This window comes from Myxocyprinus asiaticus, chromosome 3, assembly GCF_019703515.2.
Source record: "Myxocyprinus asiaticus isolate MX2 ecotype Aquarium Trade chromosome 3, UBuf_Myxa_2, whole genome shotgun sequence".
Taxonomy (NCBI): domain Eukaryota; kingdom Metazoa; phylum Chordata; class Actinopteri; order Cypriniformes; family Catostomidae; genus Myxocyprinus; species Myxocyprinus asiaticus.
This window is the reverse complement of record NC_059346.1, coordinates 40,948,192-40,965,306: the sequence shown is the minus strand read 5'-3', so window position 1 is coordinate 40,965,306 and position 17,115 is coordinate 40,948,192. Positions and strand designations below refer to the sequence as shown.

Below are 17,115 nucleotides of genomic sequence, written 5' to 3'. Positions count from 1 at the left end.
ACAACACTGCATAAGATATTTATGTTTTTCATAGAATGTATTTTTACCATGTATTTTGTCTTACTGTGCTGGCAGAGTTTTTATAGTCAAAACAAGTGAAAAAAATCTACCACTGTTGAAGTAATCCAAAGTATTTAGAATATGTTACTGACCTTGAGTAATCTAACGGAATATGTTACAAATTACATTTTACAGCATGTATTCTGTAATCTGTAGTGGAATACATTTCAAAAGTAACCCTCCCAACCCTGTATATGTATATATATATATATATATTTATTTGTCTTTGGGTCAATTTTGACCCGTATGTTAAGAACCAGTTGTAACATTTCCCCTTTGGATTTTCTTGTTATACAACATTTTTTTTTTTGTACATCTATGAATCAAATTTGACTTTAAAATATTTCAAATTTTTTCAAATGTATCCCCCCTCATCTGCTCCACTGGGTACTGCATCTTTCCCAAAAAAATCGCATACTTTCCTCTCAAATGGGGTTTGTGCACACAAGCACATGTACACAAATAGAGAGTTTTTTTTTTCTTCTTTTTTTTTTAACAGTTTTGAATAGTTAATATGTTAGTGAATAAGTTTACTTACGTGATTTTATATGACAGGGTACAATGGGGCCCCCCAAATTTGGATGTCATTTTCTCCTAAAACATTAGATGGGAGAAATAACTATTACGGCACCTTCCTAAACCCCTGTAACACTGCAACAAATTGTTTGACATTAGTGGGAAGGAATGGATTTGTTGCAATGGACGTGCAAATTGGGCCCATGTTGACTGCTGGAAAAGGTAATAAGAGATTCATTTGTGAAACAGGCATACAGTATACTAAAATTGTAACTGTAAAATGTACACTGTTGATTTGCTAAAAGCAGAATAAATCAGAAATTATTGTAATATAGTTAACATATTATAAAATTCCAAAAGTGAAATAAACATAAATTGAGACATCCTTGGTCAACACTTGCAAAAAATTGTATCTTTAAAAAAAAGTATTTAAAACTTACGTTACTCCATTAATATCCAGTAAATATTCTTTTCCCCTATGATTATACACTTTTGGACCACAACAAAACAGATTTTCGTTAAGGGGGGGTCTTTAGTGCCATTGTACGCAAATCAAGAGTTTATGCAGTTTGAATGGTTTTCAATAAAGGTAAAAAATGACCCGAAGGACAAATGGAGGGTGCAGTTTCTTAAGACAATAGGAGGGTTAATCAATGTCTTCTGAAGTGATCCAATCAGTTTTGGGTGAGAACAGACCAAAATGTAACTACATTTTCACTATAAAACTTGACATCTGTAGTCTACTTGGTGATCATGATTTCAAGCTCTATTAAACTTTCTAGCACTATCTAATGCTCTATGCATGCGTCAAGCTCTAGGAAGTGTAATCGAACTAGAAATCATGATCGCCTAGAGACTGCAATGACAAGTTGTAAAGTGAAAAAGGAGTTACATTTTTATCTGTTCTCATCAAAAATCGATTGGATCGCTTCAGAAGTCATGGATTTAACCACTGGGGTCTTATGCATTACTTTTATTCTGTCTTTAAGTGCTTTTTGAGCTTCAAGGTTTTGGTCACCGTTCACTTGCATTGTGAGGATCTACAGAGCAGAAATATTCTTCTAAAAATCTTTTTTTGTGTTCTGCAGAAGAAAGAAAGTCATACACATCTGGGATGGCATGAGGGTGATTAAGTGATGAAATAATTTTAATCTTTGGGGAAAGTATCCCTTTAAGCCCACGATTAGACTTGAAAAATGTTTTGTGTTTCCAGGGCCATTGATTTCCTCACAACATTATCAACCTCTTCTTCAAACTGTTGAAGAAGTTTAAAGTTACAAAATCCTCTGCAGAGTAAACCTGTCGACAAAGTTTTCATTGCCTCCTTCATTTGCGACAATGATGGAACGGTGACAGAATGTGAAGTCCCGTCGATGTCAGATGTGTGCAAGGTAAGTTCGATCGATTCATGTTTTGGAAAAATCAATTGCGTTATCCCTCCGCCTTGTTCACTTTCGTCATTGTTTTGTTCAGTTACGCTCATGTCGTCGGATTGTTCAGTTACACTCGTAAGATCTGATTCACTTTCGAATTCAGTTCGTTCAAACATTTCGTAATCAGAGTTTTCACTTTCAGTTTTCACTTCCGTTTTGATTCTCAGGACCGTTACAGCCTTGTTGTCAAATTCGGGGTCTTGTGATGGATTATGTCGACTTTCGCCCTCTTCCCGGTTGATGTGGAACATCTCTCGAATTACTCCCTCACGGGTTTTAAATCGTGTCAACCAGTTGCTCCTTGCCCTGAAGTTTCGGAAACCCATCGCCTTAGCCAACCGAGATGCTTTTGAACGTATCATTGAATCATTTACGATGATACCATTTTCCCGTGAGCGATCGATCCACGTCCAGAGTGCAGCTTCAACGTGTGGCGTCTTTGCGAATGCAAAATTTATCCCTGGAACTACATTTACCACATCCTCTTTTTCAGATATGGGCTCTTCTGGTGGACCATTCTGGCTGTCGTTGCCCTCTTTTCGATCTATATGGAACGTCTCTCGTATTAATGTCTCCCTGGTTTTAAAGTGTGCGAACCAGTTGCTCTTTGCCCTGAAGTTTCGGAAACCCATCGCCCGAGCCAACCGGGTCGCTTTTGAACGAATCATTGAATCATTTACGATGATACCATTTTCACGTGAGCTATCGATCCACCTCCAGAGTGCAGCTTCAACGTGTGGTGTCTTTGCGAATACTAGATTTATCCCTGGACGTGGTACTAAATTCACTGCCTTTACATTTTCAGATTCGGGCACTTCTGGTGGATTATTCTGGCTGTTGTCGCCCTCTTTTCGGTCAACGTGGAACGTCTCTCGTATTAATGCTTCTCGGGTTTTAAAGCGTGCAAACCAGTCTCTCTTTGCCCTGAAGTTTCGAAAACCCATCGCCTTAGCCAACCGAATCGCTTTGGAACGAATCATTGAATCATTTACTTCTATACCTTTTTCACGTGAGCTATCGATCCAATTCCAGAGTGCAGCTTCAACATATGGCGTCTTTGAAAATGCAAAACCCACCCCTGGTACAAAGTTTAACGCCTCCTCATTGTCTGATTTGGGCTCTTCTGGTGGATTATTCATGTCTTCGCCCTGGTCTTGGTCCATGTGGAAAGTCGCTCGTATTGATGCCTCCCGGGCTTTGAAGCGTGTAAACCAATCAGTGTTCGCCCTGAAGTTATGGAAACCCATCTGTGCGGCCACTTGAGGCGCTTTTCTGCGAATCATTAAATCATCTAGCGTTATACCTTTCTCACGAGCATTATCGACCCACCTCCAGAGAGCAGCTTCAATTTCATGCGTCCTTGTGCATGTAAATTTTTGTTTTGGCGTTGGTTTTTCAAACCGCACCACCACATTATTGTCAGATGAGGACTCTTCTGATGAATTGCTTCGGTCGTTGCCCTCTTTTCGTTTGATTTGGAACATCTCTCTTATTGCTGTCTCTCTGATTTTAAAGTCTGTCAACCACTTTGTGCTCGCCGAGAAATTATAGAACCCCACTTTTTCAGACACTTGAGTCGCTTTTTCACAAATCATAACATCGTCGACGGCAATACCGTTTTCACGCGATGTATCGATCCACATCCAGAGTGCAGCCTCGAGCTGATGCGTTTTGTCAGATTCAGCAGCAGCAGCAGCAGCAGTCCAATTCAAGTAACACTCCTCTTTTTTAACACTTGTATTCCGGAGACGCCAGTACTGAAGCAGGGCTGGTGAAACATTTAGCAGACGTGCTGCAGCGCTTTGGGACATTGTTTGAGAAAGTTGCTCATATTTCTCGAGAAGACTCTCTTTTTCTTGAATTGTTCTACGGGTATATTTCCTTGTGGCCATATTTTCTTTTTTAAAACGTCATCAGTAAAGCGCCAAGTGGCGTGAACCACGTGCGACGAATTCTCGCAACGTTTGAAAACACTGATGAAACAAAGATGCGCAGAGGATTTTTTTTGAAATACGTTTGACGTTGATTCGGCCAAAATTGATTTAAGACAGACAGAACTGTCACAGTGTGCCCAGGAGGTGTGAGATTGAACTATTTAACTTTAAAGATGATATCTGGTTTTGATGAGATTTGAAAGCATTGCTTTAGTTGGCGTCCTCGGTAATTCGCCACACTAATTTGAGCACTTGTGAAGCAGTCAGATGTCAGAATATATTCGCAGTTTTGTCACACTGACTTTAAAGCTGCTTAATGCCTGATCACACTTATGAATGTATTGTTCCATTCACAGCCTTATTCGCGACCATGTTTCACAACAGCTCTCAGAAGAAATTCTGGACTTTTGATAATGAGGAAACCTTAGAAAAATTAAGACTAGAGGCAAATCAGAAGTTCTGCTCGAAAGCCCTGTCCAGTGCAAAAGTAAGTAACAGCAACTGAACCCTAATCTTTTGACTATTGAATTTACTAATTGAGTTCACTAATTGTTTTATAAGTGTTCGATCCTCACAAGTGTACCTTGTTTTTCAGCCTGGAATAAATGAATCCATGTTTCTCAATGAACGGGAAGAGAAAGTGCTTTTCAGACACTATGAGAAGAGATTGCTAGATTTTTGCACCATGTTCAAGCCTGCAATGCCAAAATCTGTTGTGGTAATCAATATCAGATCTATACATACCCCCCCCCCTTGCTTGTTGGTGTTTTTAATCCTGCATTCATCTTTCAGGGCACAGCTTGTATGTATTTTCGACGATTCTATTTGAACAACTCTTTAATGGAGTATCATCCTCGGACAATAATGTAAGTGGAATCTGTGCATTATAAGATCATGCATTATATGAGACTTTCAAGTTCTGACTTTCATTCCCTTCTTACCTTTGCAGGTTGACATGTGCATATCTGTCCTGTAAAGTGGATGAGTTTAATGTGTCCAGCACTCAGTTTGTGGGGAACCTTCAGGAAAGCCCTGCGGGACAGGAGAGGGCTCTGGAACAGATTCTGGAGTATGAACTGCTCCTTATCCAGCAGCTCAATTTCCATCTGGTGGTTCACAATCCATATCGACCCTTGGAGGGCTTTTTTATTGACTTGAAGGTGAGTCAGATTTAACTCCGTTGAACTCAACTTCTGCTTGCTGACAGTTGTTCTCAACATCTTGGGAAGGTCACTAATTTGTTCAGACGGACATTATTGCTAAATAATCCTAGACAGGGTGATCTGGACCAAACTGAAGGGGTTTATTTTGCAATAATGACTGGCTGACTGCGTATCAGGGATGCAGACTACTCACCTTTCAGCTAAAGTCACCTTTTCTGAAGCTGATTTGCCCAAATTGTTTGGTGAAATTTTCCTTATTAAAATCACTTGAAACGTTTTCTTTAAGCTTAAACACTTAAATAAAAAAAAGGTTTAAATACAACAAACAAATTAACAGAAATTATACATCTGGGACACCTGCTATGACTTTCTCACCTTTTTCACTGCTCATTAGTTTTTATCGCTGCTGCGTATCCTGTTTATTACAAAACTGTTTGCCACATATGTAAATAAATGGTCATGAAATATTGATCAAGTTAAAAAAAAATTTTTTTTTTTTTATGTGAGATTAGAGACAATGGAATGATTCGAGAGAGTTTAAACTAGCACAACCAGTGGGGAATCGTTTACCTGGGACAATGGTCAATTAAACAGTTTAATGTTCATTATATAAAAATATAAATAAACACTGCAATTAGGGCTGCACATTTAATCGAATAAATAATCAAGATTACAATTAACTTATCATGGAAAGTGTCAGTTATAGCAGACAGTCCATGTAGGTCTACTCAACAGGGACAGATGGGGGGACACAATGGTAAGATTGGTATTCTCATTTTCCATCCCACTGGGAGTTTAGTGACCCCACATCATAATAAATAGACCAAACTAATTATATTTAAACAAAACATTAATGCATTATGACTGCATAATAATATTGAGCAGGGTAAAGTTTAATTTAAGTTCGATATTGATTAAATATTCGCTTATGGTTTATAAGAGATCATTTGAAAGGTCCATACACTGCTAATACGTCACTGGTGTCCAAGTGTTTAATACAACTGCCTTGGATGTTCTGTCTTAAACACTTATTAAAAAACATTTACATATTCTAAAGATTGTAAATTGTATGCACAACTTGCACTTTAATTTAATTAATGAATGAATAAATACTTGGGACACCTCCTCCGTTTTTGTGCTGTGGGTGGAATTTTCAGACGGTCCCGTACAAGCACTGAAAGCCCATCAGAGCATTTTTAGGCATAATTCTCCAGCTACAGCAAGTGTTGACCATTTGAGTTCAATATTTCATGCCTGTATGATATAGTCATATATTCCTTAACCTACTTGTGCTAATGATATCTTTGTAAAATTGTCGGCTCTAGAGAGCTCGGGTAGGAGAAACCAAATGTCAAACGAACGAAGAGCCAACAACTTCTAGAGATAAGCGTTAGTTTCGCATCTTTGGACCTGCCAGCTCCAGTTTCAGTTCTACTTAATGTGGATTATACAGTACATGTTGGTGTAAATGTAAGTGTTACTTTTATAGTGCAATTTCCCACGTTATTATCATGAAATCCGATCTGGAGCTGATGTTCTGCCTTATTGAATGCACCTGAGCCCAACTTGTTAGAGATCGCTCTTATTTGGCAAGCATTCATTAAAATATTTTTTGTGTGTGCAGCGGTCGGATTTCAATTCTGGAACAACATACAGTACACACTTACGTTATTTATACACTGTCTTTTAATTTAGTGTTTTGCTCTGTACAATGCATAAACAAGACAAATATAGACCTTTTTCACACTCCGGGTTTTGGAACGCAGAAGTAAACGATTGCAGAGTAAACTTCGACAGCGGTGAATGGAAGTGAATGAGAGATCACAGCAAATATTATTTTCACTTACCTATTTGCTCCAAGATCAAAATAAAAAACCTACTCTTACTTTTGAATGACTTTCCAGAAAAGGAATAAAATAGAGAGAGGTAGATTAAGACAGTCAGATGGGAGAAGATGCCAAATTTACTGTCACTCTCTCAGAAGCTGTAATTGAAACACCCTCGCAGCTGTGGTAACTAATTTTTTTAAAACTAATTCCAGGGTAATATAACACAAAGCGTAATGTTATAAATGTACACTCAATATTTAAAAAATATATCGTATAAAAAAAATTGCGGAAACGCGTCACCACAGTCTGTGAAAAAGGTCTATTGTGCAACAAGTTTGGCAAAACAAACAATGAAGTGACTCTGAAACAACACTCAGCAACAGATGTGAAGAAACAGCAGCTAGCATTATACAGGGCCACACTGCACCTGCAATGGCAAATTTATTATGAATGCACTTAAAAACATGAAATTGGAACCCTTATAAACCACCCCACCAAAGGCCAAATAAATGCCTTACTTTAGTGAGAAAGGCTCTTATACTCTAAACTCATTACATACCTCATAATATATTCAGATTAATATTGGTAGTGTTGGGACAGGCACAAGAATAAAAAGCATATGCGCAACTAACCGGTAGAGAGAGAACAATGCTGCAGAGTAAACGACGCAAAACATAGGCATTTTGAGTTTGTGATAGTGCTTCTTATGTTGAAAATCACTTCCTGCCCTCCATCTGCATCTCACGCCACAGCAACGCAGTGACGTGACGTCATGTGCAAACAAGCTGTAACAACATAGCTCTGGTCTCCGTGAATACAATCAGAGACAATGTTAACTTTAGCTGCATTAGCCGTGGAATCAGCTAACAAACACATTCGGAAAGGCGATTTGCAAACATTCACATAATATAAAGTGCGATACTTACACCTTCAAGATATAAAGCTGGAACATGAACAGTTGGTACTGATCCATGCTTGTCAAATTTTTTGAAAATCCTGCTTTATATTGACCCTCATTCACAAAGCAGTCCAGTGTAAAATGATTTGCACAAACATACACAAATTTTGGTATGTTTAGGGGAACATTTTCTTCAAAAACAAAACCTGTCCACTGCGTCTTCAGTGGCTCTGATGCCGGGAGTACGTGAAGACTCTTATGTTCACTTTTACAGCCAACAACAGAACACTTATGACGCTTACGAAGCTGAGACATTATTCTTCTCATCGTAGCTGCTCCAGCACGGAAAAAATTATCCTATGATAATAGGGTGGAGTCCGTCACCAGTCGTGGGCATGGTCTGCTCTAAAGTGACGTCACTTTAGAGCGGATACGAAAACCAGTCATTTTGAGACACTGTTTTTGATTAATAGAAATATAAGAAAGAGGAGTGGGTGTACTTTTAACATTGTAGGGTGGTTGTGTACACACACTGCCGACTCACATTTATGTTCAAACACCATGTTAAAGTGAATTTTGCATAATAGGTCCCCTTTAAGGTATAATACAGTTGCCCCCCTACAAGCACACCTGGCCCCACCCTTCCCAGTCAAAATGGTCTAGAACCGCCCCTGCTACTCAAGTTGCGTCAAACTTTTCTATTAAATTTTTTATTTAATGTATGTTTTTGCAGTGGTTGATCATTTTAATCAATCAGAGACATTGCTCGTTTCTGTGTATGATTTATTAACAGCTTTGTTTTTATACTTATGAAAGGGGCAATGTAAAGTTGACTTTAGGTAACTAGTCTTAATTTACTGATGTATGAAAAAGCAATAAAGTCATTCAGGAACACAGTTCTTTTTTTGGATGTGTAGCCAACATAAAGAATATGGCATGCATTTGATATTCTCCAAATAAGTATTTGTATTATCTTCCCTGAGGTCCACTTAGAATGTTAGTAAAGTTTTTTTTTTGTTTTTTTTTTTTTTTTGCACCAAACAGTAATGATTTATTCTTACATGTATATAATAATTTTCCACCCTTTCTCTGGCCCTCTGGCTGCAACATTAGGTTTTAAGCTGTATGGCCCTTTAAGACTTCAGTGTAAATGCCCACTGTTGTGATTGGCTAGCATCATGCAGCCCTTCAAGTACAGGCATATTTGAAATGCAATCCGAAGAAAACCAACTCCACACAACATTAAAACTACATTTCAGGGTTAACGCATAACGTACACCCAACACAATTCATCTGAATGTATCAAACTGTTCACTCAAGCTCAGCATAAATTATCAGTCATGACATATGAAATATTCATGAATGAAATTAATTACTTTTTCATCCAATAGTCCAATTTTAACTGCCCCATTTTTCAGTAACATTTCCCTTGCAAAGCTTGAATCATATTGTGACTGTTTCACAAGCAATTCACACTGAAATCTTCTGAATACTCAAATGTAATACAATCCACGGTGATGTTGGGTGCTTCAACTGGCTTTAACAGGCCAAAGTAGAGACGCTGGTCTTCACATCTCTCATTATCCGTGTTTGTTTACACACAGGACTGCATGTGTTTCTCCCAGTTGGTGGCAGCAGCAGAATGAGATTCGTTTTTGAAAGTTGCGTTTGTACTGCTCTTAAAACGCAGCGCACATTGCCGGAAATGCATCAAAACGACCAAAGATGTCCAATAAGTGTATGTTTACAAAAGAGCAACAATTAAAAATTGCACAGATGGGTGCAAATACAGTCCAGGACGTCTTCAAATCAGCACAACACAAAGACCGCGCAGCTGAGTGAAACACAATGGGGATCCTTGTTAGAGTTATAACTTGACATTGCGTCTTTTAAAAGTGGCACGATTTGTACGATAATGGTCAAAGCCATTTGTCTAGTGTACGTTTATGTAGAAAAACATTTAAATCCAGACAGGCACATGAAGGTGTCCTGTGTTAGTCCACTTAGGATCAATCTCCCATGACAGGTCCATCTCTCTCCTCTTCACCTGTGTGACTGACTGAGCACCAGTGGGTGAGGCCAAGGGTGCAATGACGGAAAAATATGTGTTGCATATGCAGATGTATTTGGTCCTTGTGACGTCACAAGTTCCACGAATTCCAAACGAGATGTTTTTGCAGCTTTGTTTATATAAATGCTCTTTTTCTATTAAGGAGGTTTTCAGTTCTGAAACTTACAGTATGTTTTTCTAGTACAATAACTTCTTGTGTGTCAAGAAATCAAGGAAATTTGTATTCCTCATGTCATGAACCCTTAAAGGGAAATAGTCAACAATTATGATTTTTGTCATAATCGTGCAGCCCTAGATGTGATTGACTAATCAGAATCAAGTATTTTAGAGTGCTGCTTAAAAAGGTAGGTTTACTTAGTTACTCCAGCTGAATTATGTTTTTGTGAAAGGATCAGTGCATGTTACTAAATGGATCATTTTAGTGCATGGTTTATTTCTCAGACCAGATACCCATTGTTGGAGAACCCAGAGGTGTTGAGAAAGAGCGCTGAAGACTTTCTCAACAGAGCAGCAATGACAGATGCAGGGCTTCTCTTCTCTCCATCTAAGATTGCCCTCACCGCCGTCCTCAACAGTGCTGCACGTGCTGGCCTCAAGATGGAGGCGTAGGTTTATCAATCCTTCAGCATTCAAAGAGTCTGACAGTGAAGACTTCAGGATGATGAAAATGTTTCTTTGACATTTACAGATATTTGACTGAATGCATGGGGCTTAAGGAGGACAAAGAGACCCTCTCAAAGATGTATGATTCAATGAGACGTAAGTATTTTTTTCTTTTACCTTCAGGCAAACTGTTAAAATGTCAGTAGATAAGAGATGAATAACTTAGAAACACTCATAAGATCTCGGATCTTAAGTGGGTTTGTCTGGTAATAAGTACCCTATAATTTTATCAAAAAAAGTTTTGTTTATTAAAGATTGTGTAATTGCTTAAGTCCAACTGAAAGTCTACTAGTTTGATTTTGTAAAGTCGGATTAACAGACCTAGATAATGTGATTGTAGCTTGGCTTCATCCAGCATGTATACATGTTAATCTGACCAGCCTCAACAGGACATGTAGATGGTCACATGGTTTAAACTTTCTATGTGTGTTGCATCGTGCTGGGTAGCCCCACCGACAGTGAAATCTCATTGGTCTAAAATTCCATTCCACATGACTGTATAGTTAAACATTAAATGTTCTGATTGTGTCTTTATTATAGGAATAACGGGTCTTATTAAAGCGTATGAGCTTCCCAAAGCTGAGGAGGTCAATACCTGCAAACAGAAGCTGGAAAGGATTCATGCTGAATTTGCCTTAAACTTGTGAGTACAGTCCCAAAAACAAACCAAAAGCTGGGGGCAAATTATGATTGCAAAGTACTTACAGTTTTGGACAGAGTAAAGCGTCTATTTACAGGGTTCGTACCAGGTGCTTGAGATACTTTAATTTGGCTTTTTCAAATTTAAGTCCTGGAAAACCCTTAAAAATAGCCATTTTTACCAAGAGATGCTTACAAAGTTCTTGAATTATAGAATCTTAAAATACGTTGCTTAAATCATTTAATAAATGAAATGTACAGTTGAAGTCAGAAGTTTACATACACCTCAACCAAATACATTTGAACTCAGCTTTTCACAATTCCTGACATTTAATCGTAGAAAACTTTCCCTGTCTTAGGTCAGTTAGGATCACTACTTTATTTTAAGAATGTGAAATGTCAGAATAATAGCAGAGAGAATTATATATTTCAGCTTTTATTTCTTTCATCACATTCCCATTGGGTCAGAAGTTTACATACACTTTTTTAGTTTTTGGTAGCATTGCCTTTAAATTGTTTAACTTGGGTCAAACGTTTTGGGTAGCCTTCCACAAGTTGCTGGAATTTTGGCCCATTCCTCCAGACAGAACTGGTGTAACTGAGTCAGGTTTGTAGCACACTCTTTTTCAGTTCTGCCCACAAATTTTCTATCGGATTGAGATCAGGGCTTTGTGATGGCCACTCCAATACCTTGACTTTGTTGTCCTTAAGCCATTTTGCCACAACTTTGTAGGTATGCTTGGGGTCATTGTCCATTTGGAAGACCCATTTGCGACTGAGCTTTAACTTCCTGCAGGGTTCGTACAAGGCACTTGAAGTGCTTGAAATACTTGAATTTGGCTTTTTCAAATTTAAGTCCTGGAAAACCCTTGAAAATAGCAATTTTTACCAAGAGGTTCTTGAATTATAGAAAATCTTAAAATACGTTGCTTAATTTAATAAATGAAATGTATTTATTTATTTTCGGAAAAACACGACGACAGACCACTAGACCACTGCTGAAGCTGGCAGTGCATAGACGGCACTGTCACGTGGCACCTGTTACTTTTGGCAGCGCTGTTCAGAATGGGTCAATCACAATCAATTGTTACTGGAGGATTTAAAAAATATATATTTTATAAATACTGCTGTTGCGGATTTAACAAGTATGAATCCTTGCAACTAACAGTTTTAATTACAATTTACTCTCCAGAGTGAAAAAATTATGAGATGTAAAACGTTTTGAATGATTTGAATGCAGATCAATGGAGGATTCAGTTTTGTGAGCCGTCTAGTGCCCCCTTCTGTAAAGAAAGCTTTGTGTCTCACAAAATATGTTATTTCTGACAACATTTGGGTCAATATCAAAATATGTTGACAAACATGTCCCTTGACTTTTTTAGTCATGAAAAAGCTTTCAAATAGTGAAAAAATAAATAAATAAAATAAATATATATATATATATATATATATTTTTTTTTTTTATAATTCTATAACCTAACCTTTAATGATATGAAATGGCTTGACTCTGTCTTGCAAATTTTTTAGAAAATATATTTGAAATTGTTAATTGCCTGAAAAAAATCATCTGATACACCACTTCTATGTAAATTTATTTGAGTGTTTATTTTGTACTTATTTTTAATAAAAGCATTAGTGCAACGCCGAACAAGTGTGCAAAAAAGCAAAACAAAATTATTATTAATAATTTAAATAATTGAAAAATAATGTTTGTCCTTTGATAAAACCAATGCCATAAAATCAGTTAAAACCTTTATAAAAAAAAAAAAAAAATGTTTTAACCTTTTTTTAAATACAAAAAGTTGTAGAAAATAATTAAGGTTTAAGTTCAGAGGCTGCTTAAATATGCATATAGTGATTTTTCCCAGCATGTTAAAAAGTTATTCACATTTTAACTAATATTTTCACACAAAAATATTTGGTGTTGTACCCCATTGAACCCTCAAAATGTGGTGGTGTAACCCATTTAACCCTCTTCGTTCCTGAAACAAAATTAAATAATAAAAGAACAACAGCCAAGTTGTCCTTTATGAATAAAAATTAATGTCAACATGTTACAAAATATTTACCCTCAGTGTTTATAGGCAAAAAACTGAACTGAATGGAAAATTTCAATATTTTGTAAGTTGGAAAGTCAACATTTTTTTGAGAATGACCCATTTGCAATTTCGGTCAGTTCCTCACATAAATCTGTTGTGTGACTTTAGAAAACATGGAACACAGCACATGAGTCATATGGACTACTGTTTACAGACCCAGTTATTCACTTTTGTTGGAAAGCGAAGTGCGTTTTAAGGGAGCACACAACAACTGCACATCAATTTCATCATGAATGAACCAAGAACTGTTACTGTGAGAATATGTAGTTAAAAGATGCTTATTGTTGTACTTGTAATAAGTGGTGTTTTATAAAAATAAATGAACTGAATGGTTAAAATATTTGTATTTAAAATGAACAAAAAGAATTTGTTTTATTGACATCTCGAGTATAGTCCTTGAATTTAACTTCGAAGCATCTGTACGAACTGATTTAAAAACCACACAAAACTAATGATAGGAAGTTTTATTCAGACAGGTCAGTCACTTGGTGTTTCATATCTAAGAATCAAAAGTCGTGTTTTTTAAGTACAAAATAGAAAAATAAAAATACATGAATTACCTGAAAAATTTTGTTTTCAAATCATCTGTTGCATCTATGTGATGCTGCTTCACATATTTGCTGGGTCATAAAATGCAGCCAAATGTACTTAGTCTCCCACTACAGCTGGCAGAAAAAAACAAAAACGTGAAACCAAATACAAGGTGAGCCTTTTCATGACAGTGGTAGTGAATATACAAACCACAAACCAAAACTGTATTATTATTATTATTTTTTTATTATTTTTTATTTATTTTTTTATTTGGCGGGGGGCATTGCACAATAGTAATACCGCATTTTTTGGACATGTACATATTTAAAAGTACCATGGTATTGCCATCTGACAACATCACTGGTTCAGCCATAGTACTTTTTTGAAAGGGGATCAACGAGAACAGAACAATGGTACTAGCTGTAAAATTGATTTAAAAAAAGACATTGTAGAATTATCTAATAAATTGAAAGCATTACTTGAACCGTATAGTCAAGTTTTGAAACGATGATGATTCGGGGAATAATAATAATCCACAAATAAAATTGAGCAGATCTGCTAAACAGAATCAGGCTGATATTAAACTATTTAATGTAATTTGATAGTCAATAGGTCTTGATGGTTTTTATTATTTCTCTAACACAAGCAATCAGGAAGCCCAAAATCTATTCAAACAATTCTGGAGTAAAGCAACAGAATTTAGTTGAGCTTAAGTTTGTTGGAGTTGTAGGTTAGGTGGAAGAATGGGGGGCAGGTTAAGTAGATGCATGCACCAAGCAGTAGGTACCACAATCTTGTAATCTACCCTCCAAAATTGAATCTGTCTCACTGATCTGCTCGTGTATCACATACAAACAGATAAAAGAGATAAAAGCCAGGACGCAGCATCATCTTGTCAGGCAAAGCAGCCCAGAAGGTAAGACAGGAATCAGTTGCAATCTGTAGGATCTAAGCCTTCCTGCACCTGAAACCGCAGTTGAAAACAGGATGAGGTTGTGCAGTAAAATGAAGTGTAGATGGTTTCTTAAGGCTTGCACCATAAGTGCATCTTGCTTCTCTGACGGTCAAGAGCTATGCAATTTGGAAGTTCTTGTAGGCTGCAGATGTCAATCTAGTTGACGGCTCCCAGGTCTGTTAACTGCTGATGGCTTGACCATCATCGACGGTGGTATTGTTCCAAGTTGATTTTGCAGCAGTCTCCATGAAGTGTTTGGGGCTTTTCAATGAGGAGCCATGGAGCATTTCTGATTTATTCTTGAACATTTGGATGACAGTTATGTTTTCTTGGAGTATCATGATTTGCAGTGTAGGAAGATTCAGGAGATAATCTACACAGAATTAATGTCTCGATCCATAGATTTGATGGTTCATCTGCAAATTCAAGTTTTCCAGTCTTTTTGTTGAATTCCTGTTTGGCATTTTGTTGAGTCCGAGCAGAACTTCAACACATATGTGATTGGAGACCTTAAGTCAGTGGTTCACACATCCAGATGCAGTCCTTGTCATCTGGGTAGAATGGGTCTTGCTGTCTTTGCTATCAATCATTTGTTTCAGAGGACCTGGATAGTGGTGGCTACAGCCATAAAGGTACATTCACTTCTGCAAAATAAAGAACAATTCAAGGATGGTAACCTTTCTGGATTATACACATTTTTAGGGATTGGTGGTGAGCCATAAATGAATTTCAGGCTCTTTCAGAAGTGTTGTGTTGATGTTAGACATTAGCATCTCATTGATTACAGACGTATTAAAAGAATGTTCCAGTTTAAAACAAATTAAGCTCTATTGACAGCAGCTGTGGTTTAACCACAGACAATTTTGACTAGAGGTAGATATATGTTTTACCAATAAATCAGTGCTGATATTTGCTTTTTGGAACTATCGGTTATATATATATATATTTAAAGAGTCCCCAGTTTGTTTTAGGTTACCAAATCTTCACTTTTTCTGATTGTTGTTGGGATTTTGGTTGAATAAGCAAAAATCACTATTCACAGAAATGCTCTTACAACTGAAGTCTATGGGGCAAAGCATTCCAGAGGGTTTAAAGCAGAAATGTCCAGCTTGTATTTTTGTTAGTGCATATATTAATTCTTCTGTACAACAATGTTGTATTTAATGCTCATGTTAACATTTCTTTTTTGCTACATTTTTAAATCTGTAACTCTGTGACATTTTATCTCATTGAAATGTCTCGCTCTATAGACTTCCATTGTACAGTATGTGCATTATGTAAATACAACTTTGGCTCATTTAATCAACATGTCACCAATGATTTTGACAGTTTCACTTGTATTGAAGTTGTAACGTTCCTTTAAATTTAAATAATGTGCTACATGCTAATGAGTAAGCTTGTCCTGTTTTAAACTGTTCACAATTTTTTATTTTTTTTTTGTTGATTAAATTGATTCGATTTCTATCTTATTCACAATACCTTTAAATACTTTGTTAAACTACAACAAACTGACACAGACATTAACAAACTACACACATATGACCTATAACTACAGTTATGAGCTACAGTGATGCTCTAGCTTGCATGCTTGGATGTCTGTGAGAGTGATGGATCGCCAAAGACAGTCACTAAATGAATGTAGTCTTTTGATGAGAATGGTGTATGGTGCTCTGATGTACACTTTCCTCTGTCCATGTCATCCAGGAAAAGAAAACACGGATATGAAGATGACGATCATGTTGTGAAAAGGCAGATGGTTACTGAAGAAGTAAGTTAGAACTGAATATTATGTCCTCAGATGCAAAATCCTCTGGATGTTTGCCACTGGAATCTTATGAATTTCTATTCTGCAGGAGTGGACCGATGAGGATTTGGACGCATTGTGACAAGACGCTTTCTCCGTTCGTTTTTTAAAGCAGCAACATTGCTATTTCATGAACAGAGTTCACTGACAGAGGATGCATTCATAATCCAGATTGTAAATATTTCAGCAAAAATAAGTTGTCATGTGAACCTTTTTCTTCATTGAAAATAAAATATAATAGTACAAGTTTTTTTTTTATATATATATTTCAATTGTCAAGTTTTATATGCTCCAAGCTCAAGGAGGACCTTTGGATTTAGCAGTTAAAATCCATTGGGTGTTAAGCCTGCAACTGAAAATTGCAGCAACAATTTGACTTAAACGTGCATGTCAAGGTGTTTTATAATACACCTATTACAGAGTCACCTAAAAAAAAAAATAGTTAAAAATGATAAATTTTAGTTTTTTTCTAATCACACAATGTCAACAAAACCCTAGAATACCTTGTGGCACAATTGCT

General features: G+C 36.8%; 3 protein-coding genes across 3 annotated transcripts in view; 1 reads left to right on the top strand and 2 right to left on the bottom strand.

Annotated features, from left to right (window-relative positions):
* Nucleotides 1-261: 261 nt before the first annotated feature.
* LOC127419445 (uncharacterized) lies at nt 262-3,939 on the bottom strand. Its single transcript, XM_051660836.1, has one exon. The coding sequence runs from the start codon at nt 3,899-3,901 to the stop codon at nt 1,760-1,762; it is 2,142 nt and encodes a 713-aa protein (XP_051516796.1). The 5' UTR covers nt 3,902-3,939; the 3' UTR covers nt 262-1,759.
* A 5-nt stretch (nt 3,940-3,944) lies between these two features.
* On the top strand, nt 3,945-16,844 carry ccnh (cyclin H). The gene is made up of 10 exons (XM_051660845.1): nt 3,945-4,087; nt 4,300-4,430; nt 4,539-4,661; nt 4,736-4,809; nt 4,893-5,103; nt 10,346-10,509; nt 10,593-10,663; nt 11,108-11,210; nt 16,496-16,559; nt 16,645-16,844. Exons 2-10 carry the CDS (start codon nt 4,314-4,316, stop codon nt 16,675-16,677), a joined length of 960 nt encoding a protein of 319 aa, XP_051516805.1. The 5' UTR covers nt 3,945-4,087; nt 4,300-4,313; the 3' UTR covers nt 16,678-16,844.
* LOC127419433 (ras GTPase-activating protein 1-like) overlaps nt 13,056-17,115 on the bottom strand; it is an 84,547-nt gene continuing 80,487 nt past the window's right edge. The window contains exon 26 of the mRNA XM_051660819.1: nt 13,056-15,435. Within this exon, the coding sequence (XP_051516779.1) occupies nt 15,387-15,435 (49 nt within the window). The 3' untranslated portion in view covers nt 13,056-15,386. The remainder of the gene's footprint in view (nt 15,436-17,115) is intronic.

Bases quoted from the DNA above. Each gene is read 5' to 3' on its own strand.
- LOC127419445 (XM_051660836.1), bottom strand. From the start codon at position 3,901: ATGGCCACAAGGAAATATACCCGTAGAACAATTCAAGAAAAAGAGAGT.
- ccnh (XM_051660845.1), top strand. From the start codon at position 4,314: ATGTTTCACAACAGCTCTCAGAAGAAATTCTGGACTTTTGATAATGAG. The intron at 4,431-4,538 runs GTAAGTAACAGC...CTTGTTTTTCAG, and splicing joins AAGCCCTGTCCAGTGCAAAA to CCTGGAATAAATGAATCCAT. The intron at 16,560-16,644 runs GTAAGTTAGAAC...TCTATTCTGCAG, and splicing joins GGCAGATGGTTACTGAAGAA to GAGTGGACCGATGAGGATTT.